This window comes from Abrus precatorius, unplaced genomic scaffold, assembly GCF_003935025.1.
Source record: "Abrus precatorius isolate BTA unplaced genomic scaffold, Abrus_2018 Scaffold10, whole genome shotgun sequence".
Taxonomy (NCBI): Eukaryota; Viridiplantae; Streptophyta; class Magnoliopsida; order Fabales; family Fabaceae; genus Abrus; species Abrus precatorius.
This window is the reverse complement of record NW_020874292.1, coordinates 5,022,892-5,047,809: the sequence shown is the minus strand read 5'-3', so window position 1 is coordinate 5,047,809 and position 24,918 is coordinate 5,022,892. Positions and strand designations below refer to the sequence as shown.

General features: G+C 31.0%; 4 protein-coding genes and 1 pseudogene across 5 annotated transcripts; 2 read left to right on the top strand and 3 right to left on the bottom strand.

The window, feature by feature from the left end:
- Positions 1 to 468: 468 nt before the first annotated feature.
- On the bottom strand, positions 469 to 3,794 carry LOC113853063 (aspartic proteinase Asp1). 2 transcript variants are annotated; one of them, XM_027483509.1, is made up of 8 exons: positions 3,535 to 3,794; positions 2,548 to 2,665; positions 2,182 to 2,405; positions 1,523 to 1,747; positions 1,272 to 1,413; positions 869 to 1,069; positions 695 to 767; positions 469 to 597 (listed from the first exon to the last, which is right to left on the bottom strand). In XM_027483509.1, the coding sequence occupies exons 1-8, from the start codon at positions 3,780 to 3,782 to the stop codon at positions 488 to 490; spliced, it is 1,341 nt and encodes a 446-aa protein (XP_027339310.1). In that variant the 5' UTR covers positions 3,783 to 3,794; the 3' UTR covers positions 469 to 487. The 2 variants fall into 2 exon arrangements, with proteins under 2 accessions (XP_027339310.1, XP_027339311.1); XM_027483510.1 differs by lacking the exon at positions 3,535 to 3,794 and adding an exon at positions 3,119 to 3,229.
- A 2,569-nt stretch (positions 3,795 to 6,363) lies between these two features.
- LOC113869173 lies at positions 6,364 to 8,376 on the bottom strand (annotated as a pseudogene).
- Positions 8,377 to 11,076: 2,700 nt separating this feature from the next.
- LOC113852979 lies at positions 11,077 to 12,509 on the top strand. The gene is made up of 2 exons (XM_027483406.1): positions 11,077 to 12,200; positions 12,315 to 12,509. The coding sequence occupies exon 1, from the start codon at positions 11,284 to 11,286 to the stop codon at positions 12,193 to 12,195; it is 912 nt and encodes a 303-aa protein (XP_027339207.1). The 5' UTR covers positions 11,077 to 11,283; the 3' UTR covers positions 12,196 to 12,200; positions 12,315 to 12,509.
- Positions 12,510 to 16,571: 4,062 nt separating this feature from the next.
- On the bottom strand, positions 16,572 to 17,449 carry LOC113849141 (17.5 kDa class I heat shock protein-like). Its single transcript, XM_027478818.1, has one exon. The coding sequence runs from the start codon at positions 17,367 to 17,369 to the stop codon at positions 16,920 to 16,922; it is 450 nt and encodes a 149-aa protein (XP_027334619.1). The 5' UTR covers positions 17,370 to 17,449; the 3' UTR covers positions 16,572 to 16,919.
- Positions 17,450 to 22,302: 4,853 nt separating this feature from the next.
- On the top strand, positions 22,303 to 24,601 carry LOC113869121. Its single transcript, XM_027505284.1, has 4 exons — positions 22,303 to 23,638; positions 24,055 to 24,188; positions 24,272 to 24,495; positions 24,592 to 24,601. Exons 1-4 carry the CDS (start codon positions 22,303 to 22,305, stop codon positions 24,599 to 24,601), a joined length of 1,704 nt encoding a protein of 567 aa, XP_027361085.1.
- The last annotated feature ends 317 nt before the right edge of the window (positions 24,602 to 24,918 follow it).

Here is a 24,918-nt window from a genome sequence, read left to right as displayed (position 1 = left end):
AATTTTTAAGGCAAATGGATACCTTCAGAAAACCTGAAATATAGCAAGTATTTTATATGGATGGATTAATAAAACTTGTTCTCTGCAATCAAATTTGAATAGATCTGATAATGTAGTATTGTGTAAATCTTCCAATTAATTATAGAAACAAGAGATGCACCTAATATTTGCATAAACCTGCATTACTCTGACTCTTTACCTTGCCTTTCCAATTTAAATTAAATCCTCAAAGCCGTGCAATCAAACTAATGTGATATCATTTTATATGATCAATCACTTTGTGACTTGTAAGCAGTCGGAAATACACAATAAACAGTAATAATCATGGTAGACCTCTATACCACGAACCTATATATTATTCACAACATAGGCTTATCTACACAAGCACATACACACTCATATAATACAACCACCCAGTTCGTAGGACAATGACTACTATCTGATGATGGCAGAGTTATCAATTGAGCGAAGAAGTTATCATTTGTGATCAAATGCTGACATCTCTGGATCTTGGAACCCTGTCACAATCTGCAGGTGCCCAACCAATCAATTGCTTTTCATTGTCAAATACCATCACTTTGTTTAGCATGGATATGTCTGCATAAACAAGACAAGGGATTTTATAATACACAGTTCATTAAGTGTTTTGGTAAAAACTTCTTAGCAGAATAAGAGAAAGGAACCACATTCCTACCTCCAATTAGGTTCAAATCCCCCATCCCTACTTCAGAGCCGTTTAGAATGCCCAAGCAAACATTTCCCATGTTCTGGCAGAACAATTTATTAGCATTCACACATGAAATGTATTTGTAACTTGTTATGGCTCTGAATATGTCAATCTAGAAGGGATTAATTAACTGGGACTCACAGATATTATCAAATATGCTTCAGGAGGGATTTCAAACTGAGATTTAGTTCTCCCATTGCTGGTGAAACTAAGGGCCATTGGCTTGAAGTATTTTCTAACTTCATATATGCTTTTGAAAGGTCTTTTACCATGCCAACATAGAGGGAGAGTTTGGTCATCATGTGTTTCTCGTAGAGGCTTGCCAGCTAATTCCTTCTTCAACTACATATGGAAATCAAACCAAAAGATCCGTGGAATAATATGTCAATATTTTCTTACATTATTGAACAAATACTTATTTCTACTTTTTCTTCTTCAAACAATTCAAATCTTGCAAGATGAAATTGACATGATCTTAGTAATGCCTCATGCTTTTTGAAATTCTTGAAATAGAAGGGTATAGTGAAAGTTGCTTTAAACTGACCCAAGAAAGTAGTGCTTGGTAAGCATTAGAGTTGAAGTAAGTGTAAGAACTCCCAGTGTCAAAAACAGCAAGAAGATTTCCAAGCCCAGTTCTCTTCCCTCCAAAAATGAGTTCAGCTACCCCTGCTGCTGAGTAATGTTTGCTGAAACAAATCACAAAGATGGGATTTCAATAAGGACAAAGAGTTATTATGAATCATGATAATACACGTGGAACTGTAAAATGAGGATCTGAGTTTGAAATCTACTTACTAATCTCTGGATGACATTGGAGTCCAAGTTAGTCGAGAAGAATCATAAACATCTCCAAAGAAAATAGATCCTCCTCCTTGTGCACTCAAACAGTGTCCAACAACATTTCGCACCAAACCCTGACTATTCAGCTGTGATATCAAGCTGGATCTTCCCCTGCCAAGCCCAAGCATTCCATCTAAAGGGTGGTAAGATGAATCTGGAAAAATCTGATCATATCCGCATCTGCCGAAAGGAACCAAAATGAAGTGCATTAGATAACTCAAGAATTTTCACTTTTTGATAAAAAATACGTATGATATAATAATCATGGATGAATGTCCCTGCCTTAAAATATGATTTTATTTCCTGAAAATATGATATTTTTGGTTTTAGTCTTTAACTAAAGTGAGAAATGCTAGCAACATACTTTTTGAAGTTATTCTTTAGCAAACTTCATGCAATTAATTTATTTTCTATAGAGTCAAAGCAGCATTTAAAAAATGATTAATTTACGAGATATGTATTTTGACTTTTAAAATGAATGAACTAATAAGAAAGAGTGTTTAAAAGAATACAATATTAATATTTCTCAAGATTTATCAATGTTTAGTCCTCACAATAAACAAAACAGTGCGGTTTTAGTTCCTTACTGAAACTAAAAGTACATAGATACTTACCCAAGTGCCATACGAACTTTGAGTTGGACTCCATTTGTAAAGTTGAGAGTATAGACATCATTGACAAGTACACCAAGGGATGAGTAATGATCTGCATACTCAACTTCGTAGTCACATTGATTTGGCACTTCACACTCGTAGTTATCAGTGTGGTGCAATGATGCACAGAGGTGATGCCTGCATGGCACCAAGTCATTGCTGGGCCTGTAAAGCGGGTGAGGTGTCTGAAAATAAGGCACAAATATTTTAAGACTAAGATTTTGTAATCAAACATGTTAATATATACTTGTATCTATCTGCAACTTTGTACTTCCAAGATTAATTTGCCTGGTGATTTAGAACATTGGTAGTGAGTTGCATATTCACCTGAGAGCAACGGGAACAAGGGGCATCACATTGAAGCCATGTGAGGTCGCTACCCGTGTCAATGTCAAGAAAATATGGCCTAGGTGGGTGGCCTATGTTGAGAGTAACGTTATAAAACCTGTAAATGTTGCAAGTAATGGTGACTTTATTAGAGGCATGTATACCAACATGTGTCAACCTAAATACAACAGTTATATTTATCCAAACAATATTTTTCTGCAATTGTTTTTTGTACAAATAAACAGTGTGAATACGAGTTATAATATTTTTATAACAAAATTCTTTTTCTCTCTCTTTATCACAGTCATTTTATCTTTCTTGTTTTTCTTTCTATTTTTTGAATGTAAATCCACTATGGTCAGAAAGAGAAAACAAGATAAAATTTTGCTTTTTTATTTTATTTTGAAATTTAACAAAATTAGTAAAATATATATAAAAAAAGCTGAGCCATTAGATAATGACTGCATGAATTACTACTGTTGAGGATCTGAGTCTACTTTTCTCTTCATAATTGTAATCTCTCTAAAATGAAAGCTTGCCTATATATAATATAATTTTAATTTATAAACACCTCAATAGGAGTATTATCCATTTGACACCTCCATTCATTTTGTTTTCTCCTGTCATTTCGCATCACTCGTTACATCTATAACGTTTTTTGTCTTCTATTTCTGTCTCTCTTTTTTGATATCTATCAAATATTTTCCTTTACTATATGAACGAGACAAAGAAAAACAATAACATGGGAATGTGAAGAAACCCCAGAAAGATGTTTTATTTATTAAAATTCAAAGTCATCGTTTCATCATTACTCTTTCCAAGAATGAATAAACATATTTAAATAAAAAATAAAAAAATAGCAAGGAAGGGCCCAAGCAGGAAAAGGCATATATGAAGCAGGGTAGAAAGAAAGGCATAAAGTGAAACTGAAGGGAAAAAGAAGAACACAGAGAAGATTAAAGAGAAAAGGAAGGTCCTTTTACGTACCCAACAGGGTAAACATTGCCGTGAACCGGAAACACGACGGATGAGCCAGCACGAAAACGGTTTAGAAGAAACGAAGATGATGGTGATGATGATGATGACGACGACGATGAAGGTTCATGTGAAAGAATGGTGTTCCTTGCATTTGCACTCGAAGTGAAACTCTTGTGTTTACTACCAAACCAAGCATAAGAAGTGGAGGAGGTGAACAGGAGTAGAAGTAGCAAGAATTCAAATTTCCCTGAGTTCATCTTTGAATTAGCATGCATGTAAGTATGTAATGATGAGAAGAGAAGAGTATAATTAATAAGAATAATGTCTAAGGTATTATGGGTACGTTGCGTGTCATGCATGAAACAAATTGCAACACTTTATATTAAATCATTGCTGTCCATCCATAAAAGCATTGCATTCTAAGGTATTATGGGTACGTTGCGTGTCATGCATGAAACAAATTGCAACACTTTATATTAAATCATTGCTGTCCATCCATAAAAGCATTGCTTCAATAATTAAAACTGGGATTTCTTCTAATGCATGTCTTCTCTGGGGTTCTTATTCTTTCCTTCCTTCATCCATAAACCCTCTTCACATAATAATATATATATATATATATATATATATATAGCTCTTTTACATATACACGGGTATCCATTAGCATGACTGAATAAATGAACAAGAAGAAAATGTTCTTTTAGAATGAGTTATTTTTTTTAAGGATTTAGAGTATATTTACCTTTGATTATTTAGTATGTTAAAATTGAGAATATTTTATATTAAATTTAAAACGGATATATTCTTACTTCATTTTCAAAAAAAGTTGTTCATTTTATATAAACAAGAATTGAATCGGATTTTATTTAAAAGTTTGTTTATATTAAAAAAATTTCATCATAACAGTAGCTTCAAATACCAACATTAATTTAAAGTTAAATCAAGCAAGCATTATAAGTTACACATGGAGATATAGGCGCACAGTTGAGCTCTTTGTTTTTTAATTTTAAAAAATTTAATTAAAAAATTGCACAAAGGTGGATAATATTATTTTAAGAAAAATACATGTATTCTCACAGGACTACAATTTTTTCCCACCTTTTGTAGTTGATCTTTATCCTAATGCAATATTAACGGTAAAAAACAATTAACTAAGTAGATTATTATTTTTTTGGTACATTGAAAAATAGTAAAAATCATACTTAAGAGTGTTATTTACTTAGTTGATGCTTGATATAGCATAAATTTTTACAATAATAATATATTAAAATTAACTAACCTTTTATTCTAACTATAATTAAAAACAATTGTTTGTGCGAACACGTCTGATAAACACTATAGTACTTGTGCAATAATTACTATTATCTAATTGGTTAAGGTACCAAATAACAATGCTGAACTGTGAATATTCTTTCGTATTAGTAAAATCCTAAGTTGGATAATATCTATTCTTCCTTATGATTTGTTTGAAATTTGTAATTGCAAAGTGTTGTAAATTATGTATAGTTCAAAAATATTTTTAAAAAATATACTCTACAGAACATACATGAGTTTTGAAATGTTACATTAATTATTACAATTATTTGCTTTAATGATAAAATTTATTTTAATTAAATCTTTATTTAATTGTAAAAAATATTTAATTTTATTCTGACAATTATGATAATTAATTTGAATTATTATTCTTATGTTTGTATTTTATATATATTTTAAAATATAAAATTATTGAGAACTTTTTATTGGATGGTTTTTGAGAATCACTCTTCTTTCCAAAAAGAGTCGGTTGGTCTTCCTCTATGGGTTGGGTTACAATTTCCTTTCTGGTTCTGTTTATGAGAAATTACACTTAGGTGAATAAATCTGAAGGGCATTGTTATCACACCCTTCAGCCTACAGTACTTTTTACAACACAAAGGAGATGAGAAGTGAAGTTGCTGAGGTCAAAGGGCAATTTCCATTCTTAAATTATTCAGTAGATTGTTTGCTTCCTATTGCATCAGGGCATACATTTTTTTTACTTTACCTTATGCTCTCTGTAAGAACAAGCTCAAACTAAAGAGGTTTCAATTAATTTTTATTTATTTTGGGGACGCATAGATATTAGAATAAAGGAGGAAATATGTGATTTTGAGAGAAAAGGTATAGTGCAAAATGGAAGAAGGAGTCTAAATAGAGATATTCTCTTTATAAGCTACAAGAGACCGGGGAGCGAGAAAGAGAACACTTCTTAGAAACAGGTTATGGGCTCACATGAAAATGGTAAATCTATCCAGTGATAAGTCTTGGGTGTTTAATCTTAGTCCTTCATTTATCTTTTTAAATATATCAATGATTTTGTATTTATGCTGCATGAATGCAACATTTGTGCCCAAAGTGCATAATAGAAATCACCCAACTAACTTGTAAAATGTGATTAATACAGAATTAGACATTTACTTTCCCTCACCGAAGGCCTGTTTAAGGTTGGCCCAAAATGTCAAGTATATATCCAAACATCTTTTGGACAGTTTTTCTTTCTTAATTTTCATCTTCAGGCTGTTAACATAATTAGTTTAAACCAAATATTTTAAATAATGAAACAGTCGAAGGTGTTGTCAGCTGTCACACTCCTAATCTTATTTAACACTTCTGAGTAGATTAACAATGGGAAAAAAGTCATATGGTTGTAATCACCTGGGCAAAGAATTTTGTAATCTAGCTAGAAAATTGAAAGACATATTAAATCACAATTTGAATCTTTAACAGAAGTTGGTGCCACAGGAGCAACTGGCCTAGCACATGTGAAAAATACACCCCACTGTGGTGGGGGAGACAAAAACATAACATAGCCTTTGTGCATTATTCCTTAGACCATCCAATCAAAGTGAGAATTATGCGAAAAATATTGCCACTGATAAGGGCCTTCAACATTTTTTGCTTTTGGAGTGTATATATGGGGGATACTTTAGGGATGAATCTACATCAAAAGTTCTATAGAGAACTGTTTTCTTATGACTCAAGCCTTCAAAGGAGAATTTTCCATGGTAAGAACCCATTCCACTTTCCTCAACTCCTCCAAATGGCAATCCACGAGTTACAACCTACATGATCATTGTTGTAAATGGATAAGTAAGTCAATCAACACACATGGTTATGCCATCATGTATGTACATAATGCATATCTTAAAATGAAAGGGACGATATGTGGACAAGTGGATTTATAAAATAGGAGCATAAATTTAAAAAAATGTTGGCATAGGATCAATCTTTCTCTGAAAAAGTTTCAGGAAGAGAAAAACTACATGTAAGATAGTGTCATTTATGAGCATCTCTCCATAAGATATGTTTTCCACATAGTCCTTCTTCAGTTGTTCATTGTTTGTGAAGAGATACGCAGCAAGAGGTTTTGGCTTTGATTCGTTATACTAAAGCCTTCTTCTATGTTGTCAACCTGCAAATTTAGAAGAAAAGGGACAATATAATATTTTAAATTCATGTGAAATGTAGGGAGAAAATAAAGAAACAAGTCCTTCCAAAAACAACTGCATCAAGTGGCAATTTGTTAGAAACAAGGTGCATGCAAAAGGGAGTAAGGAAGACAAGTCATAAGTAGTAGATGCTAGAGAATAGTCCCCTTGAAAATGAGGATGAAAAATTCAGGAATGAACTTTGTATGAATAACTCATCCCTGAACATTTCATCCTCAATTTGAAGAGTATACCAAATTGCGTGAAACTGAAAATATTTTCTGTACAAAACAATCGAAGCCTTTCAGAAAGATATCTTCTTTAACACTCCCATACCAACATTCAGGGAGAGAGAGAAAGAGAGAAAGAGCAAGGGAAGGAAAGAGGTGAGTTCACAACTAGAGAAGAATAATTGGAAAATAAAATAAATGTCATAAATGAGACATGACACATTGTCCCCGCGTCAAGAACAGAGTTATTCCCTTTACCATTTTCCTTATCCATAAGTCCTAAATGTACTTTTCCTTTTTGATCTAGTACTCACAGTGATAATTGGCATTACTGGTCCAAATATCTCCTCTTGCATTACCATAGAGTCTTCTGGAGCATCCAATATGATATTGCTATAAAATATAAATGAATTTTACCTAATATTAATAAAGAAGAACGGAATGCAACTTACAATTGCTTCTCATTCTTCTGACCTCCTAAGACAATTTTGTCAGATACCTTGTCCTCATCCAAGAGTTTTACAAGCCGTGCAAAGTGGGTAGAGACACAATACGTGACATGTCTTTTGATTCCATTGGATCTTTCCCAAAAAAATTGCTCCAATTCCTCTATAAGAGCATTTATCTGTTGAGTGAGAACTTATCGATTATAATATGTTTGAATACCTCATTTAAATTTGTATTCATGAGGCAACCTTACAAGTGTTGGAGCAAATTCTTTTTTAGTGATGATGTAATAAACAGAAATGCATGCTTGTCCACTATTGAATGCCCACTTTCCAGCTATTATTCTCCTAGCAGTACCTGATTTTTTCAATGATTATTATACATGAAACTATGATATTCAGATGCCTAAATAATGAGCTCAAGAGATAGTGTTACTTATAAGCTATGTTGCATGAAACTATGATATTCAAAATCCTAAAATTTTGGACCAAAAAATCTATTTATCGTATTCAAACCGTACTTGCGTACTCACATCTCATACCCAATTTTTTTATTCAAATTATTTTGGGTTCGTACCCAGGTGTACCGGTACTCCATGGGATATGCCGTACCCATGCTTAGGAGCTTGTAAGTTGACATTTGAATCAACAACATATGGGCACCTTTCCTCCAAGTTCCAGAATTACAGGGGTAAGGTGCTTTGCAGCAGCAGCCATGACAATGCGGTCTACTCTAGCACTACCTGCATTAAATTGGACTATTAGGCAAAGAAGCTTGCTTGTGGTAAAGTTGACTTGCTATTGTTAAAGAAGAACTAATTGAGTTGAACACTGTGACATATTATTACAAATTAAAACTGGCAAAGGGTATGAATACTAACTCTAAATTTCTTGATGTTAGTTATAATAATTATAAGATTTTGACATGACAGTTCAAAATGGAACCAATTTCGAGCAGCATTTCACAGAGTTGGCATTTCATAAGTAAGGCATGGTTAGCTAAAGGGAATATAACTTGTGTCAGTTGAAGGTCAACTAACAAGTGAATGTAGAATTTTGCCATAGCAAAAATATGAGTGCAGAAATATTTGGAAAGCTAGTACCCGTCACTACATGAGACTTATCTATGTATATGTCGTGTATATAAGAGCTCAACAATAATGACAACGAGTGAAGTGAAGAAAATCTGTTCTGTTATAACCTAATGCAATTAAGATATGTGAAATGAGTGAAAACACAAACATACTCTACATACAGAAAGGAAAGTTCCATGTTGAGATGACTAACGAACTCCCAGTGGTTCTGACACAATCTCTGCTGACGATGGGTATGTTGTAATTGAGTTTTAACCTAAAATTATAACGCTATTTGTTAACTGAAGCTGATTATTATAAAGTGAGGTTGGGAACTTTTTGTTTTTCTTAGTGGTTACCTTTTCAGCCTTTCAGTTCCTTGATTGCTTCACTAGATGAAGATTTTGTATTTGTGACCATCATGATGGTTGGTTAGAACAATGGAAAATTTAAATGTCACGATGACAAATATGGAAAGAATAGTTAGTGGAAATATTTTTCTTCAAAGTAATTGACTTAAGAGAAATATAAAGTATAAGAATAATTTTGCAGCATAGGAAGTAAAAACAAATTAGGAAACTGACGACCTCAGATATAAATGCTTCAAAACCAGGTTTAGACAAGTCCTTATCAAGTGCTGTAATAATGTCCTTCTCCCTCTCTTCTAGCATCTTGACTGTGCCCTCCAACTCGGAAATCCTCCATTTGTAGCTTTTTGTCTTGCCTGAATCAAAGCTCTTTCTAAGCTCCTTGACAAGCAAACAAGCCTTCCGTCCATCAAAAATAGGCTTCTCTTCTTCCATTATTGATAGAGTTGCAGAACCTCTCTGCAAGATATAGCATACATGCATGCAAGCAATCCACATAAAAGATTAGAGTTGAACAAATAAAAAGCACCATTAAATTGATAGGGAAAGAGGATGTTTACAAGTATGAAGAGAAAACAAAGAACCAGTAGTGGAATTGAAGTTGCTTCCTAAAGCTCCTTCTAGTTAAATGGTTTGAAAAGGCTTTCCTGCTGCAAACTGAGGCACTGTTAGTATGAAGAACTGGAGTGAGAGACTCATTACTTGTGACAGAGTTATAGTTTTTTCTTGCACAAGGTTTTGGCAATTCTATTACAGTATTAGTCTTTCGGGTGATTTTACATTCTCAAAGTTTCATTGACCATATATCTTTCTTTAAAATCTCAGAATCACAAACATATGAACAACTATTGGTTTTACTTTCACGTACAAGAATGTACCAGTAAATAAGCAAATTAATAAGAAGGAAAATAGATACCCACCAACAAAGAACAGCTCAAAACACAGACTTTTCAGGGGAGAACCAGAAAGATGTTTAGCATTTCAAGTTGTTTAAGATGGTACTGGATCATTATAACAGTCTAAAAATAGTACATAGAAAGTGAAATGATGGTTTGCCTTTATAAGTAGATAGACCTAGGGTGTGTTCTCAGCCATGAAAAATAGAAGGATAGCATTATACGAATTTGATGACTGTTGCATTGACAATATGTTACAAGGACATAGCAAAAGATAAGAAAATCGTTCAACAAAATTGATGGTATTTCAATGATTCAATCAAAGTCCCTAAATTACTGAGGGAAAAAATATCAAGACAGATATTCTCATGCACAACATTTAACTATTTGTGCACTATGTCAGTCCAAGACAAAAGTGATATTGTAGAAAAGTTTTGTTCGCTAACCAATCGTTAACACGTTACAAAGAATAATGAGCACGTAGAAATTTTGTGCCCCAACCAAAATATTATTCATTCAGCCATCAATCTTGGATCAGAGTGCTCAAATACCCGTATGAACTGAGGGGGTCTAAATACATTTATTATAGCAGGTGTTCATCACAATTGAGTTAGGTCACTACATTTACATAAAACTTAATAGGTTCAGATATTATCTTTATATACTAATCACATTTTTTTTAATATTAGACAACGTGAAACTTCTTTTATTTGTTTTATACTTAACTCAACAATCAAGATATTTCAATGGAATCAATTGAAGAAAATAAATTTATCCCTTCACTGACTCAAAATTCAAAATTCAGCATTATAAATATCAAAGCAAAAGCTAGTGTCCATTGTCCCCTCAGAGTTAAGAAAATGTTTTTTTTTTTTTGGCAACTTAGGATAACATCTTCGTGTGTCTCCTTTGTTTTAAGACTTTATTTTAAGAATGTGTATATAGAAAAATATTAAAAGTAAGAGAGAGATAAAACAAACTTGTATGTAATATCAGACAGGATATAATTTTTTAGTGATTGAAATAATTGAAATGTCCTAGTAATGTATGTATTAGTAGGGAATGTAAGCAAGCACACAGCACCTGATGGAGTAAAACTAAGTAGTGTAGGACCAAAATATACATATTTTGATTTAAAGGGTTACTATACGATAAGTCAAGAAAGGAAAGCAACCCAACCGGATAGCCTAGATTTCGTCAAAAAGAAGAATGAGAAGGACAAGACATGTCTTGTGAGGAGTGACTTGTGATTCGCGTGTTAAACCAAGGCAAAGAAAGGAAAGTAAAAGAGAAAAAAAAATGCTTCCACTAAAGCTGGTTCGTTCTCTGGTGTTAGGGGAAACCATCAACCACAACCCTCACATGCTAACCCAAAATCATCACCATCACAACACGCATGATGATGATGATAGTATTGATGATGAAAGCAATGTAGCACATGACACATCACAACCCAACCATGAAAGAAGAAGAAGGAGAAGGAGAAGAAGAAGAAGAAGAAACAAAACCCCATGTCTTATATTTCTTCCAACAAAAGAGATCATAAGGGACACATATAGGCTTGCAACCATCGCAAGAGACTTGGGCATGGACTTGTACCCTACACCATCACTTTCCCACATCATCTTCTCTAACCCTTCATCCACAACACCATCATCATCATCCCCTTCAACCCTATCTACATGTTCCTTCTCTGCCTCCTCTTCCTCCTTCTCTCTCCTAAACGACGCCGTTCCCATCCCCTTCCCTTTACTCTCCGCAACCCCACTCACCCACCTTCGTTACTTTGTGACCCTTTCCCCACGCGCCTTCAAGATCGTCCTTTTCGATTCCGACCACCACCCACACGCCGCCGGCAACGTCAGCAACTGGGATTGCTGCTCCGTTTCGCTCTACTCGCGGGTCACCGGCGTTCGGGTCGACACCATGGAAGGGTTTTGCCGAATTCTCGCCGGAAAAGGTTGGACCTTTTTCAAAACCAAGAAAAACCCATCTCCGGATCAGCTCCGGCGCGGTGGCGGCGGCGGTTTTTACCTGTTCAGAAAGGTGGATGTGAACCGAGTTCGGGTGGGTCGGGTCGGTGGTGTTGGACCCGATGGGGCATGTAGGGTTAGTGAACTGAGGTTGCCTCACTTGGATTTTGGAAATGCTCCTTTGAGGATTTTGCAGTATATTTTGTTGATGACTGATGATATCTTCTGTTTGGCATGAAATTGGTAAGTTTTGGGTTGATCAGTTTCTGCTTTATTGTTTTTATGCTTAATAATTTAAAAAAATGAAATGAAATGAAATGCGTTGTGTTGATTGCTTTTGAATTTGGGGGTTGTTAGATGATGATGATGACAAGAGATGGACAACAAATAGGCCGCATCTGCTGCAATATGTTGAAGTGATATTGGGGAAATGATTCAAACTGTTTATCCCATCCTTTCTTGTGTTGTGTATTGGATTGGATTCTTGATGATGTTTATCCTCTTGATGGTGAAGGAAGTGGAATTGAAAAGATTTCCATGGAGACGTAAAAGTGTTGCAAGTGCTTGAATGATAAGAGGTTTACTCTGTGATTCAATCAAAACCCTATAAGAATGGAGGGTTGGTGCTGCCTTGGCCCTGGATATACATTGAACACACATGGCTGTGCAAACATCAAGTACAATTCTCAAGGATGGTGGAAGGGTGTGAACCTGAGGAGATGAAGCTACATTTTGTTGTTGATCTGGAGAGCTATGCCATTCCCATGACAACAACTTGGTAGGCTGCATTTGGTATGTGTGATCTTTTGGGGTAGTCATCATTTCAGTGGTAAATTTGAAGGAAGGTTATTGTCAGTGCACTAGGATTATCCTGTCCTTTAGCTTCGAGGCCAATACCCAGTTGGGGGCTTATGGCTTATCCTCGTCCACATCCATGCAGAACTGCAAGATGCTGCTGCAGCCATGTCCTGTAAGTTGGTGTATGAATACATTTGATTAAAGGTTGCAGTAGTTGGTTAGAAAATACCTCCTTAAAATCTGCAATGTAACTTTTTTTTACTGTACTGTAACATAACTGCTGCCACCTACACATAGCTTCACAATCAGTCATATCCATATATGCTTCTTTAAGTGAAAAATATGTAGCATACCATATTCCAGTAACTAAAGTGACTGAAAGTTAATAAGGCCCTGTCTTCTGTTGACTTTATATGAAATTTCAACGTTTAGTGTCCCATCAAAAGCATATGCAATGACAGAATTGATTATTTCCATCTCTGCAGGGTTAACTATCTTCCCTATTCATAGCCAATACTTGTAAGAAGTGCATGATCGCTTGAGTCCTCTTTGTTTTACAGAGATGCAAAAGAAATGTTTTTATCCAGTAACTCTATGCTTCATAGCTCTATATAATGGACCGTTTATCATAAGATCCATTTTTTTCCTGACAACAAAGTCAGAACTTATATCTTTCTTTGTCAACAAATAATTTGCTATGATGAATACCATAGTACTTCACTACCTGCTTGAATTGAGGGGTACTTTCAAATATGGTGTTGAGAAACACTCGCATTAATCATAGCAGCTGAATTGTTGTGCACTAATGCGTTGGTTCTAGCCTTGTTTAGTGAGTATAGATCAAACCTATAATCTTCACATTTTAATTATGAGAACACGTAAATCTTTATGTGTTCCAGCAAGAAGAAAAGAGATATTTATATTCACTATCGATTATAACTTCAAAAACTTTGTTTTTGCGAGTTATCGCTTTGTCAAACGGCCTATTAATTAATAAACACACGGTGATTTAAGTGCTTTTAAATGTTCGTGAAATTCATTTGCTCACTAAGCTTTGCATAATTCATGAAAATGATTGCTGAATATTTTTGTGATATAAGCAAGTTTTCCATGGATGTAGAGATTTTTAATTTAAATAAATTTATAATAAAATAAGGTAAACTGATAAAGGGTACTGTAGATTATCAACAAAGGCTGGCACAATTGATAGACATGTGTATGAAAATGATTTTGTTGAGAGATACTATACTCACCTCTAAAATCTCTCCACCTTGAAAAGAAATAATTTTTACTTGTTGCTTGAGGGATATCTTAGTGTATAGAAAAAATTGTAGATCATATATGCTTTTATTAATGACAATGAATATTTCATTATAGTAAATAAAAATGAAATAAATGAATTAGATTTTAACATTGAAAAAAATATATTAAAAATATGACGTATCATCTTGATATGGTATATTAAAATAGAAGATTTAAAAATTAAATTAAATCTAAGATTAATTACCATTACTATAATGTTAAAATATAGTTTAGTTAAAAATATCTTTAATTTAAAATAATGTATTTAAAAGGAATAAAATATTATAAAAAATAATAGCAAAAAATAAAAAAAAATGAAATCAAATGTTCAATAAAAAAACTGTGATTAATAAAAATAAAAATAAATCTTAAAAATAATGACTGAAATTTATAATAAAGGGATGAGTGAGTTAGCTAGCTTGTTTTATTATTTTAATCATTTAATTAATTCCTTAGAATTTAATATTATTTAAAATACTAAATAATATAAAGTTTAATTTTAATATACCCTAAGTTTAATCAATTAAAAATATAGTACATATAACCTTTAAATTAATTAGCATAGTTGTTAATAATTTTTGTAATATAATATATTATAATTTTGGTCTAAACTGCATGAATCTTTCAATAGAAACAATCATTTTTTAACCCTCTAAGTACCTCCTATTCAAATTGTACTTGACATAGTTACATTTACTGGAACTCAAATTCAGGACTACAAGTTAGGTTTTAAAAACTTGTACTAGCTAGTTAATTCATAAATATAATCAACTTTTCTCTAACCTGTATGTGTATTAAGATGTTTAATTTAAAAGTATTTTTTAAAATTCATAATTAAATAATAATATAAAAATGATACATTATGGGTGTATTTTAATTAAATCCATAAACTATATATTGAATATGAATTCTCATTCTTTAACTCATTTTTAAAAATTATCTTAAATCAAAATATTTTTTCAAAAGTTAGATTCTTCTCATTACGTGTCGTGATTTTTCCTTGAAGATAAGTTATTTTACATAAATTGAATTTAAAGATTATTATAATATTAATTAACCTTATTTTCAATTTAATTTTAAAATTTTAATATATCGAATTAGTAAAGATAAAAAGAATTTTTGAATTCAACCTTATTTTGAATTTTTTTTCATATTTTTTCTTAATTTTAAAAATATTTATTTTTAGTTCAGTTCTATCTAGTATATTAGAATGCTAATTATTATAATAAAAAAATATTATTTTTAATTTTAAAAAATATTTAGAAACATTTATACAGCATATTTAAAATATTTACTAAAAAAAATATTTATATTTAATAATATATATATATATATATATATATATATATATATATATATATATATATACGAGAATTTCATGTTTATATACTTCTTATGATAACGGCACAAAATTTTGTTTCAATATTGACATCTTCAAACCCCTAATTTGTTTGATCCGTGCACAACATGAACTATTTTAGGTTGGTGCCACTGCCAAGATATTTGCTGCCAACGGTTAAAGATTCATACGTTTTAAGTCACAGATAATCAAAATCAATTTTATCTCTTTTAATGAAATCTTTTCTATACTCTGAAAATTCATCCTTAAAAATCAGCCTCAACCCTTAAAAGTCTCTAACTACCAAGTCAAGCATCTTGATTAATCGAAAAACATGCAGATAGATGAAGATATACTAGGATTCTGGAGCCTGTCAACTATATATATACATACACAATATACATGTTTCTTTTTCCCTATACAAATTCCCTTCAGCAAACAACCCTTTTTTGAAAGTGTGTATCAGCAAGTTTTCCCCACTATCTCACTCATCTGAATATGATTTTCTCCACCTTTTTTCATTTCTTGCCTTTCTTAAACCTTGTTCTCTTCATGATAATGTGCTTTTTTACCCGTGAGAAACCCTTTGTTGTTCTGTTTTATTTGGAGTTTTATTTTTATGCACATAAGTATAACTTAGGATTCAAATTAAGGTTTCTTTGTTACTGCTGGGCTTTGTTGGGCACTTGCGCGATATGGTTAAAGGAGTGGCAAAGTTTGACTCATCAGCATTAGCGAGTCTATGTATTGAAGCTGCAAGAATTGCACAGAGCTGTGAATCACTTGGAGTCTGGATTGGAAGGATGAGTGTTGAGGAAGTGATATTGGATATAAGGAACGAATTCAAATATCTATTTGATAGTGGTAAGGAATTTTCATCAGTTATTGAGGTGGGCAAGCTTCCACATCATTCTAAAAGCACCAAATTAAGGCGTAAGATCTCTGGTCTTATTGTGTTTACATGAAATATTCAACATATTATTGTGAATGAGTTTTCTTTTCTCTTATTGTTTCCAGTGAATTGATCAATAAATTGAAACATTAGTATGGTATTTGATTCTTCTCGTTTTTTGAAATATTTGAAATTCCTTTACAGGAAGAATAGAAAGTGCTAATTAATGAAATCTGATGATGATGATGTTTCCTACACATTATCACACATGGAATGAACAAGAACTTTATCACGATTTACATTATAGTTTGAACCAAATATGAAGGTGAAAAAGAAAACAAATAGATGGGAGAGAAAGAAGTTGATCACGATTTACTTACGACAACTCACATTGCATGATCTCTTCCATGGCTACATCACATACAGACAAACACTTGAAACAAAGTAAATTTTTCTAAAGACAAGGATTTCTTTATTCACATGAATGTCACAACCAGAAAACCAAATACTTGCTTTATCATTTACAATTTACATAGATGATATCTTAAACCACAAATAAGATGCTCTATAATACAACAAAGCAAATTAAAGCACGCAAATTACAAGCACAAGCTGCACAACACCGTACAATTCAAGCAGAGATTTGGATTGGCTTAACATCAGGCTTCTTAATCTCTTCCTTAGGAATAGTGACAGTGAGAACCCCATTTTCCATAGAAGCCTTCACTTGATCCACTTTGACATTCTGTGGCAATCTGAACTTCCTCAAGAACTTGCCACTACTACGTTCAACACGATGCCACTTATCATTCTTATCTTCTTTCTCAATGTTCCTCTCTCCACTAATCTGAAGAACCTTGTCATCTTCAATCTCCACCTTCACTTCCTCCTTCTTCAGCCCAGGAATATCAGCCTTCAACACGTGTTCTTCTGGGGTCTCCTTCCAATCCACCCGTGTGCTCACAAAACCTGAATTTTCAGCAGAAAGAGAAAGATCCTTGAAGGGTTCCCATATTTCAAGAGAGAAAGGATCGAAAACGTTGGTCCTTCTGTTACCGAAGAAACTTGGGATCAGTGACATTTTCTCTTCCTAACTTAGATGGTGTTTGGAACGGTAGAGAGAATGTTACGTGAATTGTTATCAGATGACCCTTTCTTCTGTTTCGTGTTCTGTCTGGGGACACAAGAGGTATATAAATATCAAATCAAGGGACAATCTCGTATGTTCCAGAAAAGAAAAGGGGTCATGGCGGTTACTGTCTTGCTGATTGGTTTGCAAAAGTTTTAGAACATTCCAAAACCTTCTGGACTATTCTGCACCACCCAGAAGAATCTAGATAAATTCATTGTTAATTCGTCCTCATGTTAAAAAAATTTGTAATTTTTCCCTTTAAAATAATAAAAATATATTTTAAGATCAGTTTTTGAAATTATATTTTTATAAATTATTTTTAAAATAATTAAATTTTTCAAAATAATTTTAGAATTAAAGTTTACACTTTCAGAATAATTCTAGAAAGTGTAAAATTCTAATTTCGAAAACTTATTTTTTGAAAATGGTTAATAATTTTTAAAAATATCAAATCTTAATTCTGGAAACCAAGGGTGGTTTATTTTTCCTTTTTAAATATAATTTTCTATTTTTTAAATTAAAAAAATTATTTGTTAATTTAAGTTTTAAAAATAATTTTTAAAAAATAATTTTTAAAAAATAATTTTTTTACTTTTATTTTTTAAAACTAAAAATTAGAATAACTCTTAAAGTGTTTTTTTTTCTTAATTTTTCATGTCTCTTTCCAAAATTTTGAAGACAAGGATAATTCTGTTTTTATTAATGAAATGTTAGATCAATCATTTTATGAGAATGGTCAAAAAATATAAATTATGACATAAATTTGATAAACACTCATATTTTTTTCTTTTTAAAAATTTTTTTTATTTAAATTTTTACTCAAAACAAACACTAATATATTTTAAAAAAAAAACTCAAGTTTGATTATTCTTCTTTTTCTACTTTTTTAAATATATTTTACAATGAACTTTGTATTTGAAAATGATGAGATAAATGTATTTGAAAACGATAATATAAAATCTATAGCACAAAATTAGTATATGAGATTGAATGTTCGTATCGGATTAAGTACACACACATGCAGTAAGAGCTTCTTTTTAGTTGCTTTATAGGCTATGATTAATTTTAGCTTATATATAAAACATTTTCTTATTTTTTTTATCTTAAAAACAGTTTTAAAAATTAAACTATTAAACATGTTTTATTTTCATTTTCTTTTTAAAGATAATTTTATAAAATTACTTTAAAATATAATTTTTAAAAACTAAAAATTAAAATAAAATCAAACAAGCCTTACTCTTCTTATAGTTTCCTCTAATCAAACAAATATTTAGAGTGAGCAAGCATTGCTATCCTAAGACCAAGGTTGCAATTCATTTTTTTTCCTCATCGTGGCAATAACCATAACAATATAAATACAATTCATGGATTCAAATTTGGTGGAGTTCAAAAATGGTGCATTGATGCAGTCATCAAATTTATTGATTGCATTTAATAAATTATTTTTTTAATTTCAAAAGATTGGTCGACCAGAGCAGATTAAGTGTTAAGAAAATATTTTTAACATATTCTAAAATATTAATTAAAATTTACAAAAATATAAGAAATAATTATTAAATTAAAAGTGTGAAACATCATTTTTATATTTTTAATAAATAATTAAAATTATATTAAAATGAGTGTATTATTAACAAATTTTTAAACTTATTAAACCACATTAACAGATATTTCTAACACCTTTATTCACTTTGTAAAGTGTTGTAAGACCTTTTGAGTGTGAACTTAATTCTAGTTTAGTATTTATGGACTAATTAATAAATTGTTGAGTATTTTTTTAGCCGTCGCACATCTTTGTAAAAGTTTATTAATTGATTGTATATAGTTTGTTTTTTCTATCATAATTTGGAGGAATTTTTAACTCATTTATTTTAAATGTGTTCAATTTTATTTTAAATTTAATATTTTATTACTTATTGGCTTGAATTCTCACTGGTTTTGTCTTTAAATTTATTGACTCACTTACTTTTTTGGGTTGATATTGATTGTAGTAAAAAAAAAATATATTTATTAATTGTTTGGATAAATACATTGTGATCTTTGTGGTTACATAAAAATAAAATAGTATTTTTCAATGGTGTTTTGGATGAGAGAAGTCTTAAATTTTATTAATTTAAAGTCCTAGAGATGATTATCACTTATTAGTAAGGGAAAAACTATTTTGTTAGTATCTGAACCCATAAAATTGCATCTATCTTAATTTTGCATAAGTATATGTTTCTGCTTTTTATTTTTCTAAGTAAGTAATAATTTTTTTCTGTACATATGAATTTTGAATTCTCCTTAAACTCTCTCTAATAATATATGTTTTGTCTATAAAAAAATAATTTATAATGAAAATTGACATAAAAAAAAGTTCTTTGAAGCCATAAAAATTGATTGACAATTTATATATTTATCATCGATTTTAACTTGAAAAATTTTGTTCATCGAGTTAACTAAATTAAACAGACAGTTTTAATGTTCAAATTTTATTTCTTAACTAATTAAACTTTGCATGATTCACTAAAATGATTGCTAAATATTTTTGTGATATAAGCAAGTTTTTTATGTATTGCAAAATATTTCTAATTTAAATAAATTTATGAAAATAATAAGTTGAACCATTAAAGAGGTTTGTAAATCATGAAGAAGGTTGATACAATTGATAAACAGTTGAGTCACTTAAATATCCTAACAAGAGTTCAATTCAGAAGACTGCTGAAAGGGACTATACTCACCTGGGTAATCTCTCCACCTTAAAAGGGAATACAAACACTTAATTTATTAAAAATTGTTGATTACAAATATTTTTATTATTAATAATAAATATTTTATTATATTAAATACAAACAATTTAAAAGGATAAATCTTTGAAATTTTAAAAAATGAAAAAATAAATCATTAAAATCATGACTGATCATCTTGATATGATCTATTAAAATTCAAAATGTAAAAATCAAATTAAATCTAGAATCCGTTGAGATTACAATAATACTAAAATAAATATTATCTTAACAAATATCTTTAATTTGAAACTGTCTTAAAAGGAATAAAAATTATAATGAAATAAAATAAAATATTTAATACAAGCAAAACTATGTAATTTATTAAAAATAAAAATAATTCTTAAAATGTTGTCATTTTATAATAAAGATTCAAATTAATAATTAGTATAGAAAATTATATGTATTTACTATCTACTATAATAACGATACCTAGAAAACACATTACAATATAGGAATGAATGAGTTAGATAGCTTGTATTTAAAAAAAAAAAATTTATTTAAATTGTTTAAGTACATCCTTATTTAATTTTATTTAAAATATTAAATAAATATAGAGTTAAATTTTAATAAATTGTTGGTTTTAAAAATATTATATCTTCAACTGATAAGAATATGCAATACATATAAATTAATTGTTACAAAAGTCAGTTATTCTTATTAATATACCGATTTGATAGTATAAAAACTTTTACAATATTATTATATTTTAATTAAATTCATGAACATAATCTACTTTTATCTGGCAGTGTAGTAAAATATGAGTCCTCACTCTAATAGTGCTTTTAGATGTTATTTTAAATAAATCATTATACCTTAAATATATATTAAAATTTTAAATTATTGAAATATTAATAAATCTTAATTTTATTTCTATTTTTAAATTTTACACATCATATTAGTAAAGATAAAACAGAGTCTTTGAATTCAACCTTACTTTGAATTTTTATTTTTTCTTAATACTTTTTTATTTTAAAAACCTTTCTTTTTATTTTAATTTTATTTAGTATAATAGAATATTTATTGTTAATAGTAAATATATTTTTATTTATAAAATTTTAAATATTTATGAAATATATCGTTAATTTTTTAGTTTAGTATAATACCCATGCACAAAAATTGACTAGTTATATATTAAATTTGAGTCCTCTTTCTTGATACAGAATGTTTTTAAGAGATATCATAGATGAAAGTGTTTTTAGGATTTTTTTTTTCATTGAGCCATATGAGCATTGAATACAATTTAATTTTTCTTAATAAAATATATTTTAAATTTAATCTTATTTGATATAATAGAATATTTTTTATTAATATTAATAGTATTATTTTCAATTAAAAAATAATTTAAATGAAAAATTAGTTATCCAATATTTTTTAAATTTTTACTCAAAAAAATTATTTTAATTTAATAATACATGTATAGTGTATGAAAATTTCACTAGTTTTTACAATTTTCATGATAACTAAACAAAACTTAGTTTCAACATTGACATCTTCGAACTACATAATTTGTTTTTAGGGGGGTACCAAGATATTAGCTGTTAGCAGTTAACGATTAATCCGTTTCAAATCATACAGATAATCAAAATCAATTTTATCTCTTGATCGAATCTTTTCTATACTCTAAAATTTCAAAACTAAAATCATGCTTAGAATACTTGAAAGATTAGCCTCAACTCAACCCTAAAAAGTCTCTAACTACAAAGTCAAGCTATTGATTTAGTAATACAAAAACATGCAGATCTACAGAAGGATAAAGATATACTAGGATTCTGGAGAGCCTAATTTCATTGATGCTTGCGTGTCAAGTCAATTATATACATACAATATACATGTCTCGTCTTCCCTATACAAATTCCATTCAGTATACTACCCTTTTGAAAGTGTGAATCTGCAAGTATTCTCAACTATCTCAGTGCATTTAATGGCTAGATGCACATAATATATATTGATTTGAATATGATATTTCCCGACCTTTTTCTCTTCTTACCTTTCACAAACCTTGCTCTCTTTGTGATAATTTGCTTTTTGACACGTGAGAAACCCTTTGCTGTTTTGTTTTGTTTGGAGGTTTTTTGTTTTGCATATAAGTTTAACTTAGGACTCAGATTAAGGTTTCTATGTTACTGCTTGGCTCTGTTGAGCTCTTGGGCGATATGCGTAAAGGAGTGGCAAAGTTTGATGCATCAGCATTAGTGAGTCTATGTAAAGAGAGGAAGGAGTTTATTAAAGCTGCTAAGTATTGTAGGTTTGATTTAGTTTCATCCTTTGTGTTGTACTTAGAATCCCTTTTGGAGTTAGGCAATGCCCTCAACAAATATGTGGAACAAGAGTTGGTGATCCTTGATGATTGCTGTGCCCAAATTTCTCTTTCTGATTTTGATCCATGCGAAGAAAATTTCCACTTGGGATTTCCCTCCTCTGACTCTGACTCTGATTTGCATTCGCTATTTAATCACTCCCAAAGTGAAGAGGAAGAGCCAAGAGGCCTTAATGATACCCCAGAAGTGCATGATAAATGGCACACTTGTAAACACCATTCTGCAGCATATGTAAAAAATAGAGGGAAGACAAGAGATAAGAGTTCAAATCAAGAATGGTCTCATTTGTCCTATAACAATCCTCATCGTGGCAATCAAGACAATACTCACATTCATGTGGACATGTCATGTGATGATCTTGGACAACATTTGCATAGTCAACCAATGTCATTTGGCAAAAGATGGGAAACTGCAAAAGGTGATCATTGGTTTCCTCAGCACATGAATCATAACTCTTTTGAAGGTCCAATGTCTTTTCCCTACAACAATGATTGGTATGCACATCATGGTACCGAAGTATTTCCAATAGCTGTGTCCCCTAGTTATGATGAAGTGTCCCAAAAGCATGGAATTGAGCAAAATAATCCTACTACTGTCTTATCTACTCCTCCTCCACCTCAAGTCTCTACATGGGACTTCTTATATCCATTTAGTATGAATTATGATGTTCCTTATGACCACGATTGCGATGTGAGAGAAATAAGAGAAAGAGAAGGCATTCCTGATTTAGAAGATGAAAGTGAACAAGGTCTAACTGTGTCAGATTTTAACCAGAAGGAAATTGGAAGTGGGATAAGGCATGACTCAGGTAGTGGAAATGTTCCACAGTTAAATGCTAATGAAGATGTGCTGTCAACCAAATGTAAAGAGCTTGAGGTTAGGGGAAAAACCGCTGAGAAAGAAATCAAGTGTAGCTTGGAGTCTAAGGCGCCGGAAGTCATATGGTCTGAGGCAGTAGAAACAACATCAGAGAGCTGTGAATCACTTGGAGTCTGTATTGGAAGAATGAGTCTTAAGGAAGCAATATTGGATATAAGGAATGAATTCAAATATCTATTTGATAGTGGTAAAGAATTCTCATCAGTTATTGAGGTGGGCAAGCTGCCACATCTTTCTAAAAGCTTCAAATTAAAGGGTAGGAACTCTGATCTTTTTGTGTTTACATGATATTTTCAACATGTAATTATGGATGGATTTTCTCTTTTTGTTGCCTGAGAATTGATCAATAAATTAAAATATTACTATGATGTTTGATTCTTCTTATTTTTTAAATATTTGAAATTGATTTACAGAAAGAATAGAAAGTGTTAATGGAATCTAATGATCTTACGTTTCTTATACATTACATTATCACACATGGAACGAACAAGAACTTGATCATGATTTACATTATAGTTTGAACCAAATATGAAGTTGAAAAAGAAAACAAATAGATGGGTGAGAAAGGACTTTATCATGGTTCACATTATTTCTTTTCAGCCTTTGCTTCTTGTGTCCTGGGGTTCATAAACCCTTCACTACAAACATGTTTGTGCCCTTCATACATTTTAGGCCTTCCATCTTCTAGAGCAAGGCTGTTGTCCAATGCTGACATGCGAAACAATCAAGAGCATGTTTGTTGTGATCTTTCGAGTACTTTGGAGAAGCTTTATGTGTGGGAAAAGAAACTTTATCAAGAAGTAATGGTAAGCAATTACTTATTTATCACATATATGCCTTTTTTCTGATAGTTTGCAAACTTTGTGTTAGACTTTTCTTTTAATGACAGGGTGAAGAAAAACTTCGAATTCCCTATGATAAGAAGTACAAGAGGCTAAAAGAATTGGATAGTAGAGGTTCTGAGTCAGATAGGATTGATGAAACTCTTGCTTCTATCAAACTTTTACATTCAGAAATAAATGTATCTGTTGCATCAATCAGTTCAATATCAAGAGAGATAAATGAGCTAAGAGATAATAAGCTGCTTCCTGAAGTAAACAAATTGATTGAAGGGTATGCTACTTACCTCCCGTTCTTTTATTGGTTAAATTATAAATTTAATCTATATACTTGACATAATTTTTTAATTGGATTTTCACATAAAAACAGATTGATGTAAAGACAATATTTTCAATAGTAGGGAAGATGTCTGATTCCATTGAAATGTCCATGTTATGTTCTGACATTTTAAAATTATACTTACACAGCATCTTTTTTATAGTTTAATTAGATTGTGGAAGGTCATGAGTACATGTCACAAGAAACAATTCCGAGCTATCACAATGGCCAAAAGTCATGTACATATATTAGATTCTGGTTATAAGAAAAAGTCCACCTCAAAAGCTACTCTGAGATTGGAAGGGATGATCTTGAATTGGGGTAAGTGCTTCAGTAACTTCATCAACACACAGAAGGCCCTCGTGAGACACTTGAATG